The sequence below is a fragment of the Pseudozyma flocculosa genome (assembly GCF_000417875.1).
Source record: "Pseudozyma flocculosa PF-1 unplaced genomic scaffold scaffold00015, whole genome shotgun sequence".
NCBI classification, from domain to species: Eukaryota; Fungi; Basidiomycota; class Ustilaginomycetes; order Ustilaginales; family Ustilaginaceae; genus Pseudozyma; species Pseudozyma flocculosa.
This window is the reverse complement of record NW_006920883.1, coordinates 469,774-484,837: the sequence shown is the minus strand read 5'-3', so window position 1 is coordinate 484,837 and position 15,064 is coordinate 469,774. Positions and strand designations below refer to the sequence as shown.

General features: G+C 62.7%; 5 protein-coding genes across 5 annotated transcripts; 2 read left to right on the top strand and 3 right to left on the bottom strand.

Moving 5' to 3' along the window:
* Positions 1-1,106: 1,106 nt before the first annotated feature.
* PFL1_04641 (uncharacterized protein) lies at positions 1,107-9,339 on the top strand (the record flags this gene model as incomplete). The annotated part of the gene is made up of 3 exons (XM_007882167.1): positions 1,107-1,969; positions 2,204-6,578; positions 6,679-9,339. The coding sequence occupies 3 exons, from the start codon at positions 1,107-1,109 to the stop codon at positions 9,337-9,339; spliced, it is 7,899 nt and encodes a 2,632-aa protein (XP_007880358.1).
* Positions 9,340-10,029: 690 nt separating this feature from the next.
* Positions 10,030-10,773, bottom strand: PFL1_04640 (uncharacterized protein; the record flags this gene model as incomplete). The annotated part of the gene is made up of 3 exons (XM_007882166.1): positions 10,030-10,422; positions 10,503-10,576; positions 10,743-10,773. 3 exons carry the CDS (start codon positions 10,771-10,773, stop codon positions 10,030-10,032), a joined length of 498 nt encoding a protein of 165 aa, XP_007880357.1.
* Positions 10,774-10,887: 114 nt separating this feature from the next.
* On the bottom strand, positions 10,888-11,232 carry PFL1_04639 (uncharacterized protein; the record flags this gene model as incomplete). The annotated part of the gene is made up of 1 exon (XM_007882165.1): positions 10,888-11,232. The coding sequence occupies one exon, from the start codon at positions 11,230-11,232 to the stop codon at positions 10,888-10,890; it is 345 nt and encodes a 114-aa protein (XP_007880356.1).
* A 1,047-nt stretch (positions 11,233-12,279) lies between these two features.
* PFL1_04638 (uncharacterized protein) lies at positions 12,280-13,346 on the bottom strand (the record flags this gene model as incomplete). Its single annotated transcript, XM_007882164.1, has 2 exons — positions 12,280-12,968; positions 13,172-13,346. 2 exons carry the CDS (start codon positions 13,344-13,346, stop codon positions 12,280-12,282), a joined length of 864 nt encoding a protein of 287 aa, XP_007880355.1.
* A 948-nt stretch (positions 13,347-14,294) lies between these two features.
* PFL1_04637 (uncharacterized protein) lies at positions 14,295-14,798 on the top strand (the record flags this gene model as incomplete). The annotated part of the gene is made up of 2 exons (XM_007882163.1): positions 14,295-14,654; positions 14,778-14,798. The coding sequence occupies 2 exons, from the start codon at positions 14,295-14,297 to the stop codon at positions 14,796-14,798; spliced, it is 381 nt and encodes a 126-aa protein (XP_007880354.1).
* Between the last annotated feature and the right edge of the window lie 266 nt (positions 14,799-15,064).

The window sequence follows — 15,064 nt, the reverse complement described above, 5'->3', positions numbered from 1 at the left end:
TGGGACCGTGACGGTATCGATCGCGCAGGATATGAGGCGAGAGAGCGACTCGAGGATCTAGACCGGAGCTGGCGTTGCTACAGTGTCGGACGCAGTGGTGACTCCCCGACCCTGGTCCTTGTCGGAGCAACCAGGGGTCGCCATGAGGGTGAAGGTAACGCCGCAGCGGGGCGTTGGAGGCAAGACGGCCGTGACGGCGAATGTGTCCAAGCCGGAACTCGGCCTGTCGCGTTAGGCGCGGGCAGCGACGTCCTCTTCCATCAAGCTACCACGGTGTCGACGATGCTCGTTGTCCGTGTCTCAGGCTAACGTCCTCGCAGACACGCTGCACCGCCAACAGCGGACCGAGCACAACGTCGGACCGTTTGGCTTGTCTTGTTCAGCAGCGAGGCTCCCTGGGCCGGTCCGTACCATTTTGGCCGTTGCGCGGTCACGGTGAGCGGGTCTTGGATCGGCGCAGAGCTCTGAACGGTTGAGTGTAGAGAGGGTGGAGACGTTGAGGCTGGCGGCAAGAAGTGCATCAGCCTGTCGAGTGAGACGGCGAGTGTGGATTTGACGGTGAGCTTGGCCGTGAAGTGGAGCCACGATGGCGGTGGTGGCGGCGAGGGTGCGTTGATGATCCCCGCTGGCCCGCGGGGGGCGTCGGCGCGGGCAATTTGGCTTTTGGGCTGCCCCCGGCTGAGGCCTCGAAGGGTCGGTCAGTTGGGAGTCCCGGGTTGCTGCGCGCCACGCTCTCTGCTGGGCGAGTGTTCCAAGCCGACCATTTCCCTCCACACCCGTCCACCACCAACATCGTCGCCCATTCCCTCTGCCTCGTACACCCTTCTGCGGAGCCCTGGAGCAGGGCCGGCCCCTCTTGTCGAGTCGCTCAATCGACTGGGTCCTGACGACTTCCCGACTCCGGGTGTCTTCACCCATCCGTAGCGCGCCACTTGCTCTACACTTCGACCCACGCCTCACCTCGTTCGCGCACCCGACCACGCCGCTCACATTCCCCCATGCTTGCTCTGCGCCAGGCCAGCATCATCGCTTGAATGGGCCGACACTCTCATGACAACGATTAGGTCGCAACGATTCGCCGCCCCCCCTTCATCATCTCGATCCCCATGACCGACCGTCACGACTGGTCCCAACAGGCCCGTGCCGCCGCTGGGGCCTTTCCCCTCTACACACACCAAGGCCCGCCACATCAGCAGGCTATGCAGCCCTTCGCCCCGCTCTACGACGGGCGCGATCAGCAGCAGCAGCAGCATCAGCTAGCCGCTCAACATCACGAGCATGCCTGTCCGCAGCCCACGTCGCAGCAAGGATCGCCCCAGCATGTTCATCTACCTAGCGGAAACGGCATTCGCCACTATCCCATTGCGATGCAGCACAACACTCACATCGCCGGACCGTTGACCTACTTCTCACATGCACAGTCCCAAGCGTCCCAGCTCAATGGTCGACAGTCCGCCTCGCAAATGTCGCTGTTCCAGCCCCAGACCGAGGCCCACCACCAGCAGCCGTTTTTACATTCCCCCTCCTCGTCGTACCAGCTGTCCGGACACGGAGATGGGTACACAGACCTGAACATGGCAAGCGGAGGAAATCAGCAACATCTGTTCCAGGGTTCGCTGCCTGCACCGTCCGCCTCTCGTCCCCTGGACGGCAGCCTTTATTCCGCCAATGTCCGGATGAATATGGTGCCCAACATGGCCTCGTCGCTGCAAGGCGATCACCAGCTCGCCACCCAATCTGGACACCGGCAGGTGCCGTCCCCAGGCTACGGTCAGGGTGAGGCGGCGAGCTCGAGCCAGGTTGTCTCCCAGTTATGGCGCCACAGGATTTCGACCGATAGCTCGACCTTGAGCCAAGCGTTTGGCAGCAGTAGCGGCCTTGTCACACCAGCCGGTGCCAACCACCGCACGGATCGAGCTTATCCTGCGAGCAGCCGAGTTGAGGGAGGGCGTTCGAAGGAGGTGCAAGGGTGAGTAGGCGCCAGTCGGGTCCTTTCCGACGACTCCGGCAGGCCGAAGCGGCGAGACCGCCATGCATGTTGGCTTGTTCGCCTGCGCCAGATTCATCGGCATCGGAATCGGGCCGCACCCCGGCCTTCTGGCCACGCCCATCCCGAGCTTGCGTAGCCAGCATGAACGGGCTGATGGCTTCTGGCCAATCCATCGACTGACTGATCTTGTCACCCGCTTCTCACCCTCTGCAGGCTCGACGCCTGGAGCCAGCATGCCCGCGCTTCCACAGACTTCGGCCATCAGCAGCAGCAGCAGCAGCAGCAGGCGGCATCTGGCGGCGGCCGCTTCCGTCAATTCACGGAAGCTCCGGGCTATTCGGGCGGTCCGATCGCGGACGAGCCGCGATTGGCTTTTGGCGGCGCAGCAGGCCAGGGCTGGCCGAAGTCTAGCAGCAATTCGCACAGCTCGCTCGACGCCGCCTGGGGCCCGCCTCGGCCGCAAAGCGCGTCGCTTCCGAGCCCGTCGCCAAGCTTGAACCCGGCAACCTCGTCAGCCTTCTCGCATCGCCCAAATGTCATTCACAGCTCAAGCGGCGGCGATGGCAGCAGCAGCAAAGATCGCGGCACCGCCTCGTACCGCCTTGTCCCCCAGCCATCCGGCGTCGACCAATTCTCGCACAGCGGCCATTCAGCATCCTTTGTCGACGCATCCCCTCTTGGCTCAATCGGCGCGCCAGGTCTCTCAACGGCGTTCGTGCCCCACGAGCAACCCGTTCATCCGCCGCACCAGATTCAGGCCATCAGTCCGTCCTCCACCGTCCCCCAGCCGCGGCAGCCCAGCCCGCCCCCACAGCTACTCCAGCACGCCGGGATTTCATCGCAGTACGGCCCGACCAGTCTCGCTCAACCCCAATACTCGCAGCACTCACATCTCTCGCACCAGCATTCGATGCTGCCGCCGCCATCGACGCAGCAGCAGAATCAGCAGCAGCAGCAGCATCAGCAGCAGCAGCACCAGAGGCAGCATCAGCAGCAGTCTGAGCATCCGGCGCAACAGCAGCATCAGCAGCAGTCTGAGCATCCGGCGCAACAGCAGCATCAGCATCAGTCCGAGCATCCGGCGCAACAGCACCACAGCAGCATCCTCACACCGCCCTTACCCACCCTGCACCTGGTGCAAGCGTCGCCCTCGAGGGCGCCGCTCAACGATCTGCAGTCCCTCGAGCCGGCGACCTCTGCAGTCGCTTCCGCGGATACAGCGATGCCCGAATCCACGCAGCGCAATGGATCATACCAGTGGCCTGCCCAGGCGCAGCAGCAGGCGCAGCCCAGTCTTCGGGCTGACGGCATCATCCGTCAGAACCAGGACAGCAGCGTGCCTCGCTCGGCGTCAGACTCTTGGCAGCATCCGTTGACGGTCCCAGAGTCTCCCGATCCGCTCAACCTGCTCGATGGGCCATCGTCAGTCGCACGCGGATACCACCCCTCGGCGTTCTACGCCGATCCGGCAGCTACAGGCAGCCCCAAGACTTCCAAGAAGCGCAAGGTCGACGCAGTCGGTCCGCGCGAGGCGCCGACCTCAAAGAAGGCTGCCAAAGGAAAGAAGGACCAAGACGCCGTGGGTTCGGCTAAACGGCCATCTGCACCGGTCCGTGCAAAAGTGTCGCCGGAACGCCCAGCATTCGCGAAGCAAAGTTCAGTGATCGAGGTCGTCATACCAGTCACTTCGAGCTCCTCGGCGATGCGCAAGGCTAGTGGCAAGATCAGCCAGCCCGCACCCACACCGCGACCTCCATCCACACCCTCCGCCTCGGTCTACGTGGAGATCCCGCCAGCAGGGCCTGGCAAGCTGCCACTGCCAAAGAACAAGGGCTCGAAGCAGGCGCGAAACACGGCGACCTTTGCCGAGATCGTACTCGACTCGGACTCGGAGCAGGATGCCGAGGGCAGCGACTGGGACGACCTTGACTTGCTCGAAACGTGGAGCACGCCCAAGAGCTTCCTCGGCGGCTCAGACTATGCAACGCCGCTCGGAGCCTCTCGCGTCAGCAACGGGCCGGTCAAGGGTTCCACCCGCAAGGTCCCCATGGCCAAGCTCCGCGGCATGATAGAGGACATCTTCGAGGCCGACGACACGCTGCCCGACTCCGACGCGATGGCGGCCATGGCAGTCGCGCAACCGTTCGACGGCCCTGCCGAGCAGTTCTTCGAGGTGATCGCCTCCCTCCCGGCTGCCTCCGCCTCCTCCGGACCCAGCACGACGGTCGCCGTGCTCCGATTCGAGGTGCTTCAACGACTGCTCAAGTTCGTACGCCAGTGCTCCCGATCCCTGCAGGAGATGTCCGGGCCGGCGCGCACCACGGCGTCCGGTAAGCCGATGGACCTGGCAAGCTTGCCTTTGCAAGACCTCGGCCGTCTGTGCAGCATCCTGAGCCGCACCGTCAGGCTCTCAGAGGACCTCGATCCCTTTCCGGCCCATGCAAGATCCGCGAGCCCGGCAAAGGGTGGCACCGCCAAAAGGTCGATGAAAGGGGCCAAGAGCAGGGCCGACGGCTCACCCGCCATCACCACCCCTCCTCCTCCGGCGGCCGGAAGCGATTCCAACGCACCTCCGGAGACCCAGACCCAAGGCCACACAGTCGCGATGGGGTCGCGTCCGTCGGAGCCTCCCTCGACCGACGACGCCCTCGAGGACCTCAACCTCAAGCTGGCCGCCGCAACTCGGAGCACGCTGGCGGCCGAGTGCTGCCTCGCCATCCTCGGCGCCGACTCGATGCCCAAGCCGCTGCTGTCGGAAGATCTGGTGCGCTCCTGCTTTGACGCAATCAAGACCTCGCTCGACAAGGTCATCCTGCCGTTCATCGAAGGATGCTCGAGCGGGGCCATCGCCTCTTCGCACCCTCTCCTGGCGGTCCTGATACAGGCACTGGCGCCGCAAAAGGCGCGCAAGAAGAAGAACCAGCAACCCGCCCTTGACAATTCGGCCGCCGGCATGGCAGTCCTGTGTCGAGACTCCCTCTCCCGCCTCTTCCGACACACCTGCTCCGCCCTCTACCTCGTCCAGCGCCTGGTGCGGATCCCGACCGTCAGTCTGTCGGACCCTGTCGTGATCTCGGCGGTCTACTTCTCGCTGGGCCCCTTTTTCGTGATAGAGCCAGAGGCAGCTCCATCCGGCGGCGGCTCCAGCGAGGCGGCCAGGACCAGCGCAGCAGGACGGGCGGCCATAGCCTCGCTCGGTGGCACCAACGCGATGAAGTCCCTTCGGCTACCCGCCCTCAACCTGCTGCGCGACATCTTCGCCACACATGCTGAGCAGAGGCAGTGGATCGTCGAAGAGATCCTCACGTCACTCACCAAGTTGACGGACCTCAAGAAGAACCGTCGACACTACAGCCTGCGGAACGGCAAGTCGATTCACTCGGTCAACGCGCTCCTCCTGCAGCTGATCCAAGCTGCGACGCACGGGCTCCCGGAGCAGGTCCGCTCGGCAGTCGAAGCGGTCAAGAGCCGACACAGACATCGACAGAAGGTTGCCTCGGGCCTTGCCGAGGACGGCGAGGACGAGGCAGAGGACGAGGATGGAACGCCCGATCGAGCGGCAGAGGGCGCGGTCTCCGACTCGGAAGACGACGTCGTCGTCGAAATGGATGCCTGGCGCCGCGGGCTTGAGGGTGCGCATCAATCTGCAAAGGCGATCGTGCTGTTCCTCTTGCAAAGGGCCGGTCAGGCCAAGGTGGCGCGTTCCTCGCAAGACACGAGCTATGCCCTGATGATCGACAATCTGATCCAGGATCTCCTCAACGTGCTATACCTTCCGGACTGGCCCGGCGCTGCGCTTCTGCTCAGCTGCTTCTGCCGCCTGTTTGCGACCTGCCTCGAGGATCCAAAGGGCAATCCCGACACCAAGGGTATCGCGCTGGACCACCTTGGTCAGATCGCGGCTCGGATCCGCCAAAGTCAGCTGAGGGGACCCGCTGCGATGCTCTCGTCCAAGCTGGCCGCAGTCGATTCAGACAGGGGTCGACGTGAAGGTAGCAGTGCATCCAGGGATCCTTCCAACCCGCCCCTCAGTCCCCTCCCCGACGATGCGATCCAGCCGGAGGAGAGCCTGTCGATCGTGGTCGCGCTGCGAGACCTCGATACGGGTGTGGTTGAGCGGATGGTCGAGGCGTACCACTCAATCTTCGCCTACCTCGCTCGCTGCGACACGGACCAGCAAGCCATGGAAGGTTCGATGGAGTTCCTCGTCGCCCAGGTCCAAGGCGAGCTGGCTACCGCCCACTCCAAGATCAGGGGCCGACTTGACGTCGCCATCGATAGAGACGCGCCTTCACTGGAGATCGCCCGCATCCACCGCTTTGGCAAGTTCCTCGAGGATCTCATCGACAAGGTGGCGGCCTGGTCGCTGTCCGAGGTCGAAGCCTCGGCGCCCTGCACGGACGACAGTTTCCGACGCACGCTTGCATTGTCGGAGCGGCTGATCGTCTCGAGCAGCATCATGGTGTCTTACGAGTTTATGCACGCGCAGCTCGTCGACGCCCTAGATGGCCAGTCGGTGGGCAATAGGAGCAAGGCGCTGCGTGGGTTGGGCAGCATCAGCGCTGTGGATCCCGATTTGCTGGACACGGTGAGTGCCCGCCCTTGACCTCACTCTCAACGGCTGATGCCGTCTCACATGCTTATCACGGCTTTCACTTCCTCTCTCAATTCTCCGTCTTGTGTCGCAGCCCACGGTGCGTTCCGCTGTCGAGATTCGTCTGAGGGACAGCAGCACGATCGTCCGCGAGACCGCGGTCGGCCTTCTCGGCAAGTACGTGCTTCGCAAGCCGGACCACATTGGGCAATACTACGACCAGCTGGCCGGGCGCATCCACGACGCCGGTCTGGCGGTTCGAAAGCGCGTGCTGAGGCTCCTCAAGAGCTTCTATCTCGTCAGCACGTCGACACGCATCCGCGTCGATGCGTGCGCGCGGATCGTGAGGTGCATCAACGATGAGGACAAAGTCGTACAGGAGCTCGCGTTAGCCACCATCGGCGAAATGTGGCTGCCCGTCGGCCCCTCCGCTTCCCAGCCGAGTCACGACGTTGAGCGGGTCCTCGCCGCCTCTGCCGACAACGTGGCCAGGCTGTCGGCTCCTCTTGGCGCCGAGATTAGCGGCGCCGACGTCGTCGAGGACGCACTTGACGGCCGCGGTGCGACCAACGCTATCGACACGATCATGGCTGTCGCCGACGTCATTCGCGAAAAGCCCTCGCCTTTGGAGGAAGTCTTCCGCCGCCTGCTCAAAGATCGGCGCGAGCCGGAGGCCAGCGAGTTGCTCGGCAAGCTCCAACAGCTCAGCGACACGATGATCGACACCTTGGTCGAGTCGAGCGAGGAATCGACGCGTCATACCGTCAACCGCATCAAGACCGTGCAGCTGCTGGTGTCCACCAACCCGTCGATCCTCACCATCGCCAAGGCCAAGCTCCTGCTGCCGTACCTCAAGGCCGCGCAGACCTCGGAGGAGCTCCAGATCATGGAGTTGCTGCTCAAGATCTTTCGTGCCTGCCTTCCGTGGATGCCCAAGACGGCCCTGGCGTTTGCCGAGTCGCTCGAGAAGAGCCTCACGCCCCTTGTCAGCCGACCCCCGCCCGCAGCGCAGCTGCAAACCATGCAGGAGCTAATCGCCTGCTTCTGCACTGTGATCGTCAGCCACACGCACAACTTCAAGATCCTGGCAAGGACGCTCAAGGCCTGCTTTTCACGCCTGCAGCAGATGAGGGTCGCTGCGGCCGCTGGCAAGAAGGTCGAAGACTTTCCGTCCTGGAATCGCCTCACTTCGCTCACCGCCCTCCTCTGTGAGCATGCCGACTTTGACGACATCCGAGCCAAGCATCCAGAGGCCGCCGCCGACATCAACTCGATCACTCCAAGGCCGATCGTGGACGCAGTCTCGGAGAGCCTGCTCGCCGTTTACAAGCTCAGCAGCGGTCCCGTGCGGTCGTTTTTCCTCCAAAACCTAGGCTTCCTCTTCCGCGCCTACCCGTCCCTGATGACGCGCGGCTCGATCACGCAGGTCATGGACGACATCTTCGAGATGGGCTCGCTGCAGGATAGAGCCATGCTCCTGCGGATCATCCTCGACTTTCTCGACGCCGACTCGGCCCGACGCGATCCTGATGCTGTCGTAGCTCCTGCCCAAGAGGGACGCAAGGACAAGAGGGAGGAGGGCGCTGACGGCAGCGTTGACATGACGGTGCTCGTCGGCAACACAGAGAGCTTTGCCGACACGGGTGTGGGCTCGGCCATGATGCAGCGGTACTCGGACCCCGTGCTCAAGGCCACGCTCGAAGTGCAGCACCCGGCGGTCCAGCGCAGTGCCACCGAGATCCTCAGGTTTACGGTGATGCAGGGCCTGTCGCACCCGATCCAGTGCGTGCCGTATCTCGTGGCGCTCGAGACGACCGGCGATTCCGGGATCCGTGCCAAGGCGCTGCAGCTCCACAGCCACCTTGCGTCCAAGCATGCTTCCCTGGTCCAGGCTAGGTTCCTGGATAGCGCCAAGACGGCATTCCGCTTCCAACTCAGTCAGGCGACGCCTCAGACCGCGCGAGGCTTTAGGACGGAAGGGGAACCCAGCGCGATGCTCAACGCCTGGTATAGCCTGCTCCGCGACCGCCGCAACACGCGCCTCGACTTTCTCCGCCAGGTCGTGAAGGCTCTCGACGTCAACACCGCCGCCTCGGAATGCGAGCTCCAAGACGTGCTCTTCGCGCGCTTCATCGCCGACAATCTGGCCACCCTCGACTACAAGACGCTGGAGGAGCTCTTCATCGTCATTGGCGAGCTGCGCTCGATCCTTGCCGTCTCCGGCATGCAGGTGCTCTTCATGATCCAGTCGGCGCTCAAGAGACGTGCGGCCGGCGGAACCTCGGCTGCGACGGACTCGCTGCCAAGCGGTGGCGACACGCATGTGCGTCCTGCCGAAGTAGCGGTGTCGAGCTCGCAAGGCGATGACGAGACGGCAGCGACGGAGCCCGAGCAAGCCGAGGGCGTCCCCATCGCACCGCCAAAAGCGCTGGCCCGCATGTCGATCGTTTCAGGCACCGCGCTCCTCCTGCGTAACCACCTGAAGAGCCTCTACAACCTCGCCGAGGCGCGATGCGCCAAGTTCAACCCCACCAAGAAGCAGAGCGCCGGCGCAGATCGGCCAGCGGTCCGACGCACGCTGCAGGACCTGTCGATGGCGGCCCTCTCCTTTGATACCATGCCGCTCGGCCTTGCCCTCATCGACACCGAAGATGACGCGTACCGTCAGATGGAGGCCTACGCGGCGATGATCGAGCATGAAGGAACCATGCTGGAGCCAGAGGATCCCGAGGTGATGGAGGAGCTCGCGCTGTAGCGGTCGCACACTGCCACGCAGCACTGGTCCTGCTCGAATCCATGCCGCCCTAACAGCACGCTGCCTACGGCCTGGCCTTGGCGCCGCCATTACCAGTCTGCTTTGGCTTGACGCGCTGGACTCCATTGTCTTTGCAACACCATGCCGTTATCAACGAAACACGCTCGACCAAAAATTGACGTGTTCTCTTGGTGCAGTGAGAAAAGTAATTGCCCCGTACTAGGCTCGAACTAGTGACCTTCTGTTTGATACTCAGCCCGTGCTGAGGCACTGTGTATTAGACAGATGCGATAATCCAACTACGCTAACGAGGCTTGTGATGCATGTCGATGACACAGAATTGTATATATCAGAATTAATGACGCGGACAGGAGCCTGGGCGGCTGCGAGGCGACCGACGGGCGCTGATGAGCGACATGCGGGCAGCTGCGAAGCGCCATCTTCCCGAGGCGACTGGAGTGACGAGTCGGTTCTTGCCTCCATGAGCAGCAGCATGCAGGGTCGAGGCGAGAGCTCGCCGCAATCGGGGCCGGGCGACAAGAACGTAGCCTTACATGTCTTTGTGCTCTCGCAATGTACTCGCATGCAGACGAATTCAAGCTACGATCGGACAGTCGCGTACAGGTCACGGCAAGCCGCGGTGAGAAGTGCCATCGAGGAGGAAAAGGACGATGGGCGCCATCAAGACAATCAATCGCAGTTGATGGGCTTCTTGTTGGCGGTGTCTGCTTTGCACTGGTTGCAGAACACGTTGCGATCCATGTTGCACGTGAACTCGTGAGTGTGGTAGATGGTCTCCGGCCCATTGGGGGAGCAGTGCCAACTGGACACGGGCTGTACGGAGTAGCACATCGAGATTTGCGGCGCACCTTGGACGCTGAACTCTTGCGAGTAGATGTAGGGATAGAATTTCTGCTGGCGACGCTCGATGGCATCGGCAGATGCCGCCTCGGCGCGGGCATCGAGGCGAGCAGGGGTATGGCGCTTCTGCACCGAACCAGTGTCGCAGGCCACCTGCTGGCGCATGCCGCAGATGGCGACGATGGCAAGGGCAGAGGCAAGAAGGCAGCTAAAGGACCTCATCTGTGGTGGCGCGTGAAGGAGCTGTTAGAGTCAGCGGGCACATCAGATATCGGGCTCTGCGGTTGGCGGGCGATTCGTACCTTTGCAACAGGAGAGATGTTCGTGATCGAGGATGTGAAGGGGACAGGGGTTCGCGAGCGGGAAAGGCTGCTAGCTGCTGGTGGATCAATCGAGAAATGTTGGGATGTAAAAGGGCGTTCGCCCTCTACCCTCGACTTAAATGTATTTTCGACGACTTGACAGCGATTAGGGACGCAGCGTCGCGAGGCCTTTCGGCACAGCCTCAGAGCGCTACGAGGTGGGTTGTTGGACCTGCTGACCCCACTTCTTGCGCTGCCGTAGCACGGTCATCTAGAGAGCTGCAGAGATTCAATGGCACGCCAACGAGACGATAGAAAAGAGGGGTACGTGATCATATTCAACGAGGACAATGAGGCGACAGGAGGCTGGATGACTAGATCAAGGTCAGGCAGGCATTGATCCCTTCCAAGCCACAGGAGCCGTATCAAAACAGACACTTGTACCAGCGTCCGCCGCGGCGACGGCAAAGGTCGCAGAAGTACCTTTGGTCAAGGTTGTAGCATTCGAGTTGTTTGTCTGTGCGCTCGATGCAGCCGCCAATGGACTGCAAAGTCTTGAACTGGCATTCGGCCTCGATGAATCCGTTCGTGTAAAGATCGGGGAAGCTCGGGTCGTTCTGGTTGAAGCCCGGGCTCGTGTTGGGAATGTCGCGCTTGACAAGGTCCGCGGCGACGTGGTGACGCACGGAACCAACGGCAAGGCGACGATAAGGCTGGCGTAGAACTTCATCGGGCTGTGTGGGTACAAGGAGGTCGCAAGATGGTTGGGAGGAGGAGGAGAGCATCGTTCACGGATCAGCGGAGCCGCCGACGCAAGAGGTGTTGGATTTGCCGGCGACGGGGGCAGTGGCATACGACACGTACGGTGGTGGCGTCTTCGAGGTTTCCTTCTTGGTCAGGTGTCGGGTTTGCACTCAAAACTCTCGACGAGTGGGTGACTGGGATTGGATGAATGACGGGCAGCAACTACTGATACCGAAGTTGCCCATTTTATACGCCCCAGGCCGCATCTGTCGCGGGCAGCGCAAATTGAAGAGCCACGGCACCCACGCCGGCTCCTCATCCGTTCGCTGTGCCACCCCCCACCTCCTTCGATGATCCGCCGACGAGGTGGGTTGATATTCCGGTTCGCCAATTGGCCTTGCGGCCAGGCCATCGAGATTGACCTGCGCACGCCAGAGAGCTTCGACAAGCGTCGGGCTACCGCAAGTTGTTGCAACCGGACCTGCATCCTCCATGGCCGTCCGAAGTCGGTACTGTGCGCCACAGATGGTGTTTTCCGTCGAGGATCTTGCCGTGCAGTCCGCGATAGGACATGGTCAGGGGCCTTTTAGGTGGGTTGTCTGTACCTGTACAGACAAGGTGGGGGGCTGCTGTCTAGGGACCCCGCTGTAGTCATCGTCCAAGTAGAGCCAACGGCCTTGATTATACAGTATGTAGGTGAGAGCAGCCATTCATCGCCATGTAACCCACCTTGCAACTGCGCCAGTCTCCAATTCTTGTCAAGAAGACACCCGGGTCGAAATCGTTCACGACCGTCAAGACGCTCGCATTGGTGGACCCGGGTTGTCGCCTGCTCTGCTGTGAGGCGATCCAGGCTGGCTCCCGAAGATGTGCGCAGTGCCTCCTTCCACAAAGGCCACGGCATTCTGTGCTAGATTTTTGATTCTTCGCTGCTGTGTGCTGGATGCCACACCTGCGTGCGTGGGACGCGATGTGGCTTGTGACTACAATGGCGGAGTAGTTGGCCCCCTCCCGAGGGGTACGAGTCTGCCCCTTAAGTCCGGCTGGATCCGTCGCCCTTGAACCCACCCTCGTTGGAGCCTCCGTGAAGCACGGGGTTCCTCTTTCCCTCTGTCTCGTTGAACTGGGCGGAGCGGGCGTTCATGCCCCACGTCTTCTGCGATCGGTCTTCTGGGAGGATGGAGTCGACGCCCTCCTTTTCTGCGCCCGTAGCAAGGCCGTGGACGTCCGGGTGGGGCGGTGCGGCCTTGGTGCTGGCGTTTTGAATGGTGCTGCTGGGCATGGCGCCGGGGGGCGGAGGAGGCATGTCTTTGGGGTCCCTGCTCGAGACGGGTGCGTCGGCGGTCGTGTAGCCGGGGTGCTCGCCCACTGATCCGTCCGACGTCTTTGCGGGTGTGTTCCTGGCGCCTTGCGTGGGCTTGAGGTTGTGTTGGTAGGCCGAGGTGAAGAGAGAGCGCTGGCCGATGATGGTCTTTGCCGCGTTCTTGATCTTCTGGGCGGCACGGCGGTGGGTGCGAGTCTCAGGGGCCTCTTCGGACCCAGTAAGGGCCTCGCCGTCTACACGAGGTCCGCCTCCGCGGTGGTCGGAGAAGGAGCCGGACTGGCCATGGGGCGTTTCGGGCTCGGGCTCAGCGGCGCGGTTCTGGAGAGGCGCGGTGGGGTTGGGATCGGCTCGAGCCTGCTCCTTGTACTTGTGTGCCTCGTAGTAGCCGGGAGAGTTGGCTGGTGGTGGGCGAGGCAGAACGAGTGGTGGGCGATGCAGAACGAGTGGTGGGCGAGGCAGAACGAGTGGTGGGCGAGGCAGAACGAGTGGTGGGCGAGGCAGAACGAGTGGTGGGCGAGGCAGAACGAACGAGGCAAGGTCAGAATCGGAATGGAACTGGCGCTGGTCGTGGCCCCTGACCATGGATGCCTGCGAGACCCACCTTGGTTGTCAAACTTGTTGGGGTCGAGGGGACTTGCCGCGGGGCCTTCGCGCTTGAACTTGGGCTCATTGTTTGCGACGCGGAGCGAGGTGTGCAGACCCCGTCGTGCCGGGATGGATGCGACGCCGGCGCCGAGGTGTCGGCTGACGAGGTTCCGCGCGGCTGGGCTGAACATGTTGCGGCGGTCTGCTGAGGAGAGATGCTACAGTAGTAGGGGTGACAGTGGGTGGTTAGGGAGGTGGTGGTAGGAGTACGAGGGTGCTGCTCGAGGGCGACGCCAATCTATCTATAGCTCGCCGACGAGGAAGGAGCCAACGGGCTTGCACGGATTTGCGATTCGCCTACCCAGCAGCAGCGGTCGGCGCACTGGCTGGCTGCTGCTGACAAGAGCAGAGCGGAGCGAGGGGATGGCTGCCTGCCCAGCTGGGTCGCTGGCGGGGTGAGGGGGACAGCGTCGCTCGCTTTGCCGGGCCGACCAGCCCTGGCTCGCGCACGGTGTGTATGGCCGGGCCAGGCCAGCATGCTGCTTCTGCCCACACGGCCAGGCCCCTCAGCGGGGACGGAAGCAGGAGAGGAACAGGCAGGCCAGCAGGCGAGGTGTGTGTGGTGGATGACGCTACGCGGGCCGTCGTGGATCGAGACAGGCAGGCGTCAGAGAGGAAAGGTTGGTTGGAGGCCGCCCGGCGGGGCATCTCGTCAGGCAGAGGGGCGGGCAGACGAGCCAAGCGTGAGGCCCAGTCAGGGTCCATCCGCGCAAGCTAATGCCCCTCGTCGCCTCCTAGCTTAGCCTGCCGTCGTCACCCCGCAGCCCGATCCCGATCCCGTCGGCTTTCTCCCTCTGCCCCCGATTGGATTTATCCTCGGGTCGCGCACTCCGCTTCCAACGAGAGCGCAGAAATTTTGACTGTGCCAACTACTGTCCGCCAGCCACGCTCCGCCGAGAAAGTCGCCGCCTTCTTGCTTCGTCACCCGCCACCAACACCATCTTCGATACCCTCCCGCATCCATCGACCAGTGATCCCCCGTCGTGAGGTCAACACCCGCTCCATCAAAGCACCACCACGAAATCTCGGCATCCCACCTCCAACCTCTTCCTCTCCCACCCTCGCGCTACGACTGCACCATGTCCGCCCCCAACCCCAAGGCTTTCCCTCTGGCCGACGCCGCCCTCACCAACCAGATCCTCGATCTGATCCAGCAGGCTTCCCACTACAAGCAGCTCAAGAAGGGTGCAAACGAGGCCACAAAGACCCTCAACCGCGGCATCTGCGAGTTCATCGTCATGGCCGCCGACGTCGAGCCCATCGAGATTGTCCTCCACCTGCCCCTCCTCTGCGAGGACAAGAACGTCCCCTACGTCTTTGTCCCCAGCAAGACGGCCCTCGGTCGTGCCTGCGGCGTCAGCCGCCCCGTTGTCAGCGCCAGCGTCACCACCAACGAGGCTCGTGAGCTTCAGAGCCAGATTCAGACGGTCAAGCTCGCTGTAAGTTTTCGCCCCGTCGCCCGCGGTGCCCCCGCGCCGCCGCCCGAGATCTTCGTACAGGCTCAGTTGCTGATCACCGCATCCATCTCTCTTCCCTCTCCACGCCCCTTGTTCCGCCCGCAGATCGAGCGTCTTCTGATTTAGAGCGTGCGCCGTCTTGGCCTAGGCCTAGACCGTCTCTTCGGTCTGAAAGCCCCTCCGTCGGTCAGCACCCGTCTTGTGGGCCTTTCACCTTTGCTTTGCAAGCGTCCACGAGTCCGCGCAAGGTAGTGCCATTGTAGCCCGAGCTGGGGAGGCAAAAAGAGAGAGGGGAATGGAATACCAGGCATCGCCCTGGTGCTTTGAACAAATGCATTGCGAAACGAGTCTTGTCTGCGCGCACATCAACCGGGCGTCCGTCTGATGCGCCG